The 12,008-nt window shown below is 48.6% G+C and overlaps 1 protein-coding gene across 1 annotated transcript in view; it reads right to left on the bottom strand.

Moving 5' to 3' along the window:
• LOC119448097 (FRAS1-related extracellular matrix protein 2-like) overlaps positions 1-12,008 on the bottom strand; it is a 219,057-nt gene that overhangs the window by 38,884 nt on the left and 168,165 nt on the right. The window contains 7 exon segments of the mRNA XM_049665130.1: positions 247-444; positions 926-1,135; positions 2,160-2,309; positions 3,163-3,411; positions 5,155-5,280; positions 6,119-6,349; positions 7,375-7,521. Of these exon segments, the coding sequence (XP_049521087.1) occupies positions 247-444; positions 926-1,135; positions 2,160-2,309; positions 3,163-3,411; positions 5,155-5,280; positions 6,119-6,349; positions 7,375-7,521 (1,311 nt within the window).

Genomic DNA, 12,008 nt, shown 5'->3' with positions numbered 1-12,008 from the left:
CAAAAATATGATGTCTGTATTTTCAGTTTTCCTTTATACTTTACAAAACATTATGAGCATACGTAATTGTATAACCCCAACGCACGAAGTCGATAAATCGGCGTCAAATCCTAACCGTCTTTATCTGGGAGCCAATACGTCTTCCGTATATCCCGCGTTCATTTCCCCTTTAGCATACGAAGGTCACTGGCGTCGAGGAATCAGTGCAGCTCGTGATGCAGCGAACTACACCGAGGCCCTGCTCACCAGACTCAAAGACGATCAGCGACTGGTCGGTGTTGGGCCTCTCCTCGAAGTCTAGGTCAACTGTTGCGGACCCCTGGCGTGTGTAGCAGCGTACCGAGGAGCGCTGACTGGTATCGCCCGTGCGCGCCACGGGCACCGAGAGCGAGCCGGCCTCTTCATCCACAACGTACTCCTCCTCCAGGAAGAACATCTTCGGCACTGCACCATTGCCATGCAAGACCCTGCTGTGTGACAGGCAGCAACGAACGCGCCGTGAAACACGATCGCTCCTAGGGCAGTGGTATAAGGGTACAGACTCGTGCGCCGCCTTTTGCTTAAGCCGTACAAAATTCAGATAAGTGCCAACACAACTGTTAGTTATCGCCTCGACAGCATGGAATAGCATAGCGCAGAATGCTTTTTATCTGCTGCTAATATGTTGCTCAGTGCTCTGCTTGCGAACGCTGCTGCGGCCAAGAAACAGGCCCATTTACGCTGTGTGCGGCATACTATCTTGCATGTATGTACGCTTGCTTCCCCGTATGCTATCCTGGTTAGACTAAACGCACCTTATCAAACAATAAATTGCGGCTTTTCTTAGATAACGTTAATAACCCTTAATTATCGTTACGGGATGCGGAGCGATAGACGACGGAAAGTAACGTAGTTCCCCGACGCCGAGTGCGTGGCACGCGCATACCGTCGGACAGCGTGTCGTTGATGGAGACGACAGCGGTGCCCGGAGTGCCGACTGTCCCGTTGACGGGAGCGCGCAGCACCAGCTGGAAGGTCTCGATGAACTCCAGGTCGGGCTGGCCGTAGTCGTCGAGCAGCACCACTTCCACCGTCTGCGATGTCGAGCCGCTCGGGAAGCGCACCAGCTCGCCCACTGCGATGTAGTCGCTGCCGGCTGCCGAAGCAGACGCCGCGCGCAGCGGAACAGACAGTTTAGAACGATATAGGCGTAGCTGCGATTACTTTCTCTTGCATTTATTCTCTCGTCACGCCAGTTCAAGAGTGATGTGATGCCTGCGCACGATTTTAAAGCTAACGGGCTTTTCTAGCACTGTTATGCCCCTAAAGCTGCGGGTGCTGTTGCTGCTGGCGTATTATATTAGACCACATTTTGATTTTCAAGCATCAAAGTAGTTCGTGGTTTTTACATTCAAAATAAATTACATTCTTCAGTATGAAAAGAAGACGGTGGCATTGCTTCACACTGTAAAACAGGCACTTAGAATGCCATCTTACAGATAACCCTAAAATAAAGCCATAAATTTATCGTCCGCCTAGATACAGCTTAAAAAGTTGTCGCAGTTTCACCTGAAAGGCGAAGCATCAATTGCGATAACAAACTTGTAGAGAGCTATACGGAGTAATGATATTAGCTTTATCAGCTGTATAAACTTGGACATGCAGCAGCATCGGCAACACGCAGAACTGTTGTCGACGCCATCGGCGTTTTGCCCGCGTTCGCACAAAATGCGTGCGGCGTTGGGGACTGTTGCCGGAGCCTCTGATATAAATAGGCACTTGGTGCCGCAGCTAAACGTCGCCTCCCCTCCCTCCCCCTCCCCCCCCCCCCCTCCCACGGCCTTTCGCGCGTTGGAAGAAGGCGCGTTTGCTCTCCATATATGGTGATTGTAAAGGAGGAAAGAGACGCCTACTTCTGCAGCCCTTAAGGGAGCACGGCGCAGAACGCGCGTTTGTTCTCCGCCGTGCGTTCACTCCCCGTGAAAGCGCGCGTCCCTCGCGCCCTTTCACTCGCACATACAGCGTTCGGCGCGCGGCGACGATTTCATCTCCATTGACGTCATACGGAACCTCACGGCGACGGCGACGCCGACGGCAGAAATCTGCTTTGGAGTGTCCATATAATTGCTATCGCAATAATAAGTGAAAGTGGAAGTTGAAGGGCAATTGGGAACGCGCACCTTGAGCACTCGGTGGAGACATCTGCTTCGAGCGCACCGTAACGGACGAGGCAATGCTCAGGTCTGGGCCATCTCGGAGCACGGTTACCTCGAAGCTTCCCGCGCTCTCGTCCACCTCGTAGTTGGGTTTCTCGAAGTAGAAGTAAGGCACTGCATTGAAAGGCAACGGACGAGCTAATTATGCTTCTTTTTGACTATATCATTAGTTGCTGACTATTGCTACGTGTTTTCGGGATGGAGAGGTACAATTTGATACCGTGTTCACATGACTAGTCACCCAACCAACGGCTTCTTTCTGGAAGTGGTTACATGATAGCCAGATACGCCGAACCCGTCTGAAGTCAGCTAAAAGGACCTTGTCTTCAAAAAGTAATTGGTAGAATACTGTTCATCACCTAATAGAACTTTGCAATTTGTCACGCAAGCAATGTCTGACTCTTCAAGTAATCCTCTTGAAGAAGCGGAATTGCGCTATTTGCCACATGCGATAAAAATATCGTAGCATAACAAATTAATAATATAGGTGGCGTACGCAATACAAAGAAACAAAGAAAAATAACTTTGGGAGTTAATATCCCGAAACTTGTGTGTTAAGTGTGCTATGAGGGATGCAGCAGTAGAGGGCTGCGGTTTAATTTTGACCATCTGGGGTTTGAACGTGCACCTGAATTTACGTGCACAGACGTTCTGGTATTTTGCCCCCATCGAAATGCGGCCACCGCGACCTCACACTGCAAGGCAACACTGACATCACAATGAGCTGGAAGGCTTGATGTGGTTTGATATGTGAAGCTTGCAAAGCGCACACAAACGACGGGTGAAAAGAACACAGGACACCCTTGGGGAGTCGTCTGCGCGCGCCGTGCGCCTTGCGTAGGCAGTTTGGCCTTGATGTTTTCAGAAATATTGTTCGCAATAAACCAAATATAAATCACTTTTCTCTATAATTCAGATTTTAGTGCGCAGTAAAAATGGAGGCTTTAGACAGAAAGTCTGAGCAGACCATCTCTGGGGTCAGCAGCGATGGTGACGACCATGGAGCCGTTCTTTCCGACCCGGCCGTTCTGCGGCGAAACCAAGCTGACGGTGAAGTTCTCGGCCTCTTCGAAGAGGGAGTCGTCGATGATGGCAACGCGACATGTCTTCTCGGCTTCCCCAGTACGGAAGCGCACAAGGCTACTTGGGTTCGCTGGTCTGGCCACGTAGTCCGAGTAGGATTCCAACGGTGACGGCTGGGTACCCGAGGCCGTCCCTGTTAGGGTGAGAGACGGCCAAGAGTCATGTGTTTGCGGTGCTTTCTTCAGTAACAAGTCAAGAGTTAAAGGCGTACATGCCCTGCAAGACCAGGTGCTAGGTAACTCCATCACCTACAACTACAGTAGACCAAGACGCCACCCTTATTGTCACCAGAAGAGCTGACCTATTTTCCTGTGGTCTCTATTCAATCGAAACGCACGTGTTTCATCGTATTTATTTGTCCTTATTTCCAAGCAACGAATCAGTTGCTAAATGACGCGCTAAAGAGAGTCAGATATCAACATTATTTACAAAGGACTCTTTGTACGAGCCGCTGACGCGATACCACATTGTCATGAAGTACTTCGGTGTTCGGAAGTTAGTTCGAAGCTGCTGAGTTAACACTTCTGGATAAGTAAACGACAAAATGACAGAGGAAAAGAAAAGGAGAAGGGAGCATATATTAAAAGATCCCAAGTAAGAACAAGCGGAGGTATTGCCGCTTTCTTTATACACACATGGCATTTATTTCTGTCTCGCGATGTACGATATGTCGGGATTGGGTGATCTCCGGCAAGCGCGATTGCTGCATCGCTAGGGAAATCGCTGTTGATGGTCCCACGGTGCACAACCATCATCTTTCTCGCATTCCTGATCACAATATGGCCCTATTAACCTACAAAGACCTCAAGCTGCGTTTTCAGAAATTTTCGACATCATATTAAGGCTGTCTGCCACCGGATATACACCAGCATAAATACCTTCATCTCCCTTGTGACGTGTGTAAAAGTCCGAGATACATTTGACTTTTCCAATATAACGAGAAAGGCCGATCGCCCCAAAATACTTCTAAAATAGACCGTGCTGCTATTATTACATTAGATATATTGGACCGAGTGCATACCACTGGGTTGATCTCGACCCCCCGCTCAACAGGCGCGATTGTCATCCTGGCTACACTAATCACCATTTAGCTTAAACTGTTCCATATAACATCAACGATGATAGAGTTTGCTACACTGTGTACTGCTGTAAAACACGTCGCACAAGAGCGACCCCTCAAATGGGCGATATTTTGCGACTTAAACGTAGTTCTTCAGAGTTGGCGATTTTCACCCTACACCACAGGTCTCACAAGCACTTGGTATATATGAGATCAGAGAGCATGACTATGAAACTATAGATACAAGGTACGAAATAATATTTCAGTGGCTTCCAGAAAACACTCGTATTGCCGGGGATGGCTTCAACGACGAGGAACTTGAACAGTACGGTACCCCTATCGAGAACCGACGCTGCATGGAAACTTTATGTCCTGGCTCAAATTATGACGCACACTCAACTGGACATCTCCTAGTCTCTCGAAGTGTTGTCTACATAAACTGAACCCTTCATTCAAGCTGCAAATGCCATCTCTGATTTCCCACTCTGAGGCGACATTGCAAGGCTGCCTCTGGCACGGAATAGCATGCACAAAAGCTTACTCGTTTCCGCATTGGAACGGAATGCAATGGAGAACGGAATGGAGTTCATTAAGTCGGGAAGTCTCTGCGACAACTTATATACTCGGTAGGCAACTTTACGGCTGCGCCATAGCTGCCGCTATTTCTCTTACCTTCTTTTCTTTTCGTCCCTGTATCCCCTCTGCCCAGGGCAAGGAAGAAAGCCTGGCGCGCGTCTTCTAGTTAAATTCACTGTTTCTTCTTGCTTCTCTCTCTTTTGTCTCGCAATTTCAAAGACGCGTGGTCTCACTGCTTACCGGGATGCGTGACGCAGAGTACGCCGGTGTCCATGGCGAGGTCGCCGCGTCTGCGGATGGTCAGCAGCGCTTCTCCGCTGTCCTCATACACGGTCACATTGGTTTCGGCAAACGACACCGTCGGCTCTGGAACGACCGAATGAAAACAGCGTTGAAAGCACAAACTTATGACAAGAACTCCCTCCGAGGAGGAGTCTGGCAAGAAATGAAACTTCAGCTGTGTCAGCTCCGATTCATGTCAAGTTGCCATATTGCTAGTCTTTCTGACCATGCATAGTAATTATGTCGCGATTATTGCCTGAATGAATTAATGCCAATTTCTTGGTTTTATCTTGACACCCGTCAAGTATTTTTCATTCTGCTCTCTTTCCGCATCTTCGCTTGCAGAATTATCTAGCCAAACTACTAACTAGAAACAATGACCCGATTTTATTTTCTCAGGCTGGTTCTACGAATATCGGGGCCCAACACGGTTTACCTTTAACTTCGTGTTGAACACACCCGCACGCTGAGGTAACACGAACGCTTTTCGCTTACATGCCATGGGTCCGGGATTGATTCAATCCTGGTCGAGTATCCTGTATTGCCTTTTCTTATTTTGCTTTGACGACGCAAGAACAGTGAGGAGGAGGCCAACGGGGCTGAACACATTATTTGTTTTCTGTGTCTCACCCAACATGTGATTTACCTTATGTATAAAATACGTTCACGGGTCAACGTGACCAGCTATACCAACACGAGCCAAACACTTTCTACACCGAGGCCCAATTCTGGCATGCCATTGAGAACACTGCGGTGACCGTGCTTGAGTAAGCGAAACGAACTAGGTAGTTCTTTCGATGGATGGCTTACGTCCCCTCAAGTTCCTTGCGGTCATACAAAAAATGGCTGCGAGTAGGAAATCCTTTGCGGGTGCATGATAAAGAGAGGGATAGAGAAGAGGCCATATTTTACTGGGGCGCACCGTCCTCTGCGTCGTGCAAGGAGACCAGAGCGCTGTCCGGAGACTCGGTGGCCGCCATGAGCGCCTGTCCCAGCACCACGAGGAACTCCTCGCGGCGCTCGAAGGACGCGTCGTCCAGCAGCCGCAGCCGCCATTCAGCCTCGGCCTGGCCCGGGTTGAACTGCACCTGACGGGCGTACGACGCGCTGAAGTCCGTGCCTTGGCGGGCGCTCAGGTTTCGCGCCGAGATCCCTGTGACAGGTTACGAAGGAGCCAAGATAGAGAAAACAAAAGCACAAAATACGCTAGCTGATGCAAAAAAAAGCTAGCTTACAAGGAGCACGCAGGACTCATTCTCGACCCGTTTGTTTCGAACTCCATTAGATTGTTTGTCTGTTCCTCGAATAGTCAGTACGCGAAATGTAACAGTGAATTACGTCCAAACCTATAAAGCCAAAGCGCGGAACAATTCGCAGCAAAGAAAGGGAACGCAAAAAAAAAAAAAAAAACTTGAAAGAGTGATGGCGAGACTATAAAGTGTGTTGGGCTCTAAAAATAATAAGCGAAGGTGAAACAGTATATTTTTTGCTAAACTGGACCGACACTACCATTTGATTTAATTTTTCTCCTGTGAGTGCAAGCACTAAACGACATCGACAAAGTGGACAAGGTGCGCGCAAGATACGCTTGTGAATGCAAGCAGCCTTTGCCTAAATGTAGTAAATTGCATCACGGCTTACGAATACAATCGCAGACAAGAAATTATCGAGGAAAAAGCCACTTTAAAAGAGGTAGGTTGTGGATGTAGAGCCTAGATGTTAGTGGCACACATCTAGAAGGTTGCGCAGAAGTTGTAGCAAAGAAGCACAGTCTCTTTGTTTACTTATACACGTCGCAAGCCTATCGATAGGTGAAGCGCATGTTAAAACACAGTTTTCAGGAGAGCTTTAGTCTGTGTTTGCCTTCCCGTCATTTGTGCACTTCATTTAAAGTTTACACGTCAAGATGCGACAGAAGCCCTTCCCGTTCCAAAATTAGCTGCGCTCTGTAATTACACCGATTCCACCTTTTCAAAGGCACCACCAGTGGCACTGGCATCAAAACCTTAACCTCGTTTCGTTATGTCCGGAGTTCAGTAACCGCAGTTTACGATTTGACATAAGAGAGCAATACTTCTGTACGCCTTCGTCAGGAAGGCGAGCACACACGAAAGGAGGGGAAATGCGAGCCCGAGATAGCAGCCGCCATTCGCTCCATTAGCAACGAAGTGTGCGCACCGACGAATGCCGTCTCTCCCAGGTATCCTCTCCTGCGAAGTGTCACCACTAGGTGCGAGTCGGTCTCATTGACGATGTACCGCTCATGGGCCAGCGAGATCCACGACCAACGAAGGTCGAACTTCTGCGCCCTCAGCTCATTCTTCCCTGCAGAGAAGGTGGCAATGTGAAGAAAAAGAGAGACACAATACAAACTCAAATAGCCACTTAATTGATTGTAAGTTGTAAAAACACGTAAAAAAAAAGCAACCAATATGGCCAAGAACAAGAACAGAAATAGCTGGGACACCAATCTGTTTCGTCGCACACTTTGGAAATGAATATCTCAAAACTGGTGTCATCCTCAGAATTGGTTGGTTACGACTTTCGCACTCACCGGATACAGCAGTATGTGCCGTAAAGTAATTAGTGAAATTTTCTTTATTCATCAATTTTGCATTTTGATTCCTCGTGTTAGTAATGTCCGCCTCTTCGAGTAAACCATCTCACGAACTAGAGCTGTGCTATATGCCATCGGCGATTTTTAGCGAAGATTTTAGGATACGGCCGCATCTATGGAGCCTGTACCTTTACAATACAACGCCATATTAGTACACCCCAGATTGAACAGACGACAATACCCACCCCCACACAAGACCCTCTCACGTGAAGACGCAGTAGCATGGCGACAATTACAAACCAACACATACCCCCATTTAAGCAGATTACACGCAATACAGGGTACCCTGCACTGTACTCGTACAAATGCCCCCTTTATATCACACCACATGGACATGCCCCAAAATACAGGTAGCCCCGCATATATCCAACCCCACACCCGAGCAGTGGGAGGCCGTGCTGACTAGCTCGGACCCTCGTGACCAGCATCAACTGGTGCGGCGCGCCCGGGAGACAGCAAGAGCCGCAGGAGCCCTGGACTGAGGGCACCTCCCAACACTTGTTTTTTTTTGTTTTTTTCTCTCTTAATAAATGTTTTTCCTCCTAAATGTTTAGGCTCACATTAAGTTTCGGAGGCGGTGGTTGTGGTGGTGTCACGCTGAAAAGTGGGCCGATCCTGGTGATAGTGCAAAAAGGGTGCAAGTAGTAGTAGTGATTTTATTGAAGAAGAAAATGACGCTTATTTCTGCTGCCCAATAGCACAAGGCGCAGTGTCAGGGGAGGGGCGAACAACGAGATAAAGATGTTGAAAGGAAGGGAAGGACAATGGCACATACCAGGGACAAAAACGAAAGAAACAGAGAGAGACGGAGAGAGAAAGAGAGAGAAAGAAAGAGAGCAAAAGAGAAAGAGAGAGAGAAAGAGAGAGAGAAAGAAAGAAAATCACCAGCCCTTCCCCTGTCGAGAAAATGGGGTAAACGAAGGTTGTCGTGTGTGTACTTGACCTAGCTATTACTTTCCTTTCGCTTTCCTACTACTTTTTGTTCCATTTCGTGGTACTTTTCGTTCCATTTCCTTCTACTTTTGTTTCCATTTCGTGCAAATTTTCCTTCCGTTGCGTTGTACATTTCCTTCCCTCGATGTATACATTTAATAAACGTTTATGCTTTATTACCGTGGCATGTCGTGTACTCGGCGACGCCCTGACGAAGGTCAAATATACACGACAAGCTTTGCTTACCCCCATTTTCTCGACAGGGGAGGCGCTGGTGATTCTTTAAAAACTCCGCACAGCTAGTATAAAATAAAACTAAAAAAAAAAAACGCTTAACATTGCACTCCGCCGAGCAACGCTTGAAACAGCGAAGCTGGGCGATCGTAGCCCAGCATTTTCTGGAAGTGCGCGCGAACTTTTCATCTTATTACTCATGATGATGATAATTTCATTGCGCGCGTCTCGGACTTACGGCCGTCGATGCGCGTTGCATAGCGCAGCTTGCAACACCGACATCGCGTTCCAGGAGACCCGCTCCGTGAATGCGTCTCTCACTCTCTCTCTCATAGCGCGCAAAACCTCTTCACCTCGCAGAGCACGAGCGTACGAACGCGCCAGCTGTGGACGAAGACGACGACGCTCGAAAGCAATCGTATGGTTCGCATAAATGCATGTTCTGCAAGCGTGGCTGTATAGCCTATAGTGGCTACGACGCTCGCCTTGGGACTGGGGGTACCCGGGCTCGAATCCCGCCTCGGCAATAAAGTTAATTTTATTCTTTCTTGTTAGTTTCTTGATACACACCACAAATTACGGCTGGCTTAACCAGCTTCGCTGTTTAAAAGACACCCTTATATATAGCGGTACTGTTGCGGACTTTTCTTTGGCTCAAACTGATGTAAGACATTGAGCCTAATTGATACCAACGAAAGGGTACCAAAAAATCACTCCGCACTAGAATTACATTTTGTGTCAGTTGCGCGCAGCTGAGCGAGCCAACACCATACCAAGCCCACCCTAATACCTTTTCCTTCCCTTTGTAATACACGAGAAAGTCAAAACCTAAGGACATAGAACATTAACAGGGTCAAAAACTGCGACGAACAGACACTCTCAAAACTCTAGTGAGGAGAGGAAACCTTCTAACGGACGCATCCAACATAGCGGTTGTAGCTGCACGGCACACATTACGCACATATCATGATGTCTCGCCACAAAGAAAAAAAAAAAAAGAAGTGTCAAACATTCGCTTCCGGCATACTCGTGGCACATTGTTTTGCGATAAAGTATGAATATTCAGCAGCATAAACACATCGCGTGGAGGTTCACCAGAATCACTGAATAGCAGAAACTGGATTGAAGACGGCGTGTCATTTCCCATCATTCGCGGTATACTTTGGAGGGCACTTCAAAAGAACTGGGCACTTAATCCGGAGCCCTCCACTACGGCGTGCCTCATAATCAGAACTGGTTTTGGCACGTAAAACCCCAGAAAGAAGAAAATAGAAGAAAAGAACTGGGCACGCGTGAAATCCACGAAACTGTGCTTGGCTGCGTTGTCTGCTGCGACCCGGAATAGTACGAGTATGTTATGCAGCTCGACCCCAATATTAGACTATTATAATATGACTTGATCATTCGAGCAAATTGTCCAATCTCATGCTTGGTCTTGCACTTCGTTAACGTTACCCGCACGAGACAGATGCTTTAGGATAGCGTCTCTCACGCTAGCATAAAACACACAATGGTCGCAACAACCACTTGCCGTCGCGTAATTTGCTGTGGAGGCAAGCTGCCAGGAGAGAGCCTGGTGGAGAGTTGGAGTACACGGAGCATTCAGCACATCCGGTGGTCCTGGTGCGGCGCATGCGTAGATATACCCACGACACTTCTGCGTAACGTAGCAGCATCAAGCCCGCGGCGTGCCGGATTCTACGTCTTCTACCCAAAGCAGACTCTACGAACAAAGGGGCGCTATGTACTTTTCTCTCGTGAGTAACTGCTTGTCCCATATTTACCTCCATATTTACAGAGTTCTGGCGCATCCCCAATGGTATGCTCACTCTGACTGAACACACGTAGAGTGAAAGTACTGCATTTGGGACGAACAAGAGCTCTCTAAAACGGAGTTTAATATGGCACAAACAGTTACTCACAAAAATAGAGACAACAGCGCTCTCTTTATTCTTAGGTTTTAACATCTTAAGAAACATATGGTGCAAGTTCAACCGGAGGACAGAAACGGACTGTGCAGTCCTGTATTTGAAATGTAATTTTAAAGCGCTAAGGTTTGGCCTCATTGGTACAGCAGGAAATGAAATGAATGAGCATGAAATGAACGTGATAAGGAAATAGATCTTCAGAAATGAACAGCGAAAGTCGAAGTAAAAGGACCGGAGGCATACAGTATTTCTTAAGATGTTTTGCCAAGAAGATCAAATCATGGCGCTTTCAGCTTCGTCCCTGCATTTCTCACAATATAGGGCTGCGGGATAATGTAACAGCGCTATTCCAATGCCCATCCTATTCGCGCTTCGTCACTTGTACGAACGGAGTTCCGCTCACCTCATCACCGGGATCGGCCGGCCGTGAGCGGTGGAGGATAAAAAAGGAATAGAACTGAGGAATAGGAATCCTCACACTATACCGACCGAGAGTGCGTATGCTGCCGCGTACTGTGTGCCATTAATGCGTGTCGTATGGGTACGATGACGCGAGCTCGAGGCAGCGCCTCAATGCCCTCAGTAGCTAATCGAAGCACGAAAACGCCAAGGCCCCTCTAGGATCCGGAAAAGGCAGCGACTCTGTCTCTCACCCTCGCACAGCCCGCGATCGATGTGGCAAGTAATTCACGTGGGGCCCTTCTCCTTGAGCCGGCGTTTGAACGAGTGCCTGTCGAACAGGCGCTGGTCGAGATTGCGCGCGTGCCGCATAAGCGGAGCTGCCACCGTTCCTTAGACGAGGCCGCTGTGGGCCAGGCTGAGACGGAAGCCGTCTCTCCAGGATGTCCGCTCGAAAGGGGAGCGCGGCGGCAAATGGCCTGCGCGCTGTCGTCCCGTCCATTCCACCACAATGGCCTCACCTCCGCGCCAGCACACCTGCATTCTACTGCGCGGAGTCAAAGGAGGCTGCGCCGTCATTTGTCTCTGGCCGCACACGGCACAGATCACATTGTGACCCCCCGCTGTGCACTGTGGCAATTAATTGAGCGGCCTCCGCGCAGCTGCCACCCAAGCATGAACTCTGCGCCGTATGGGACAGC

Source organism: Dermacentor silvarum, chromosome 4 (genome assembly GCF_013339745.2).
Source record: "Dermacentor silvarum isolate Dsil-2018 chromosome 4, BIME_Dsil_1.4, whole genome shotgun sequence".
NCBI lineage: Eukaryota > Metazoa > Arthropoda > Arachnida > Ixodida > Ixodidae > Dermacentor > Dermacentor silvarum.
Note: the sequence above shows the minus strand (reverse complement) of the source record. Positions and strands in the feature narration are given on the sequence as shown.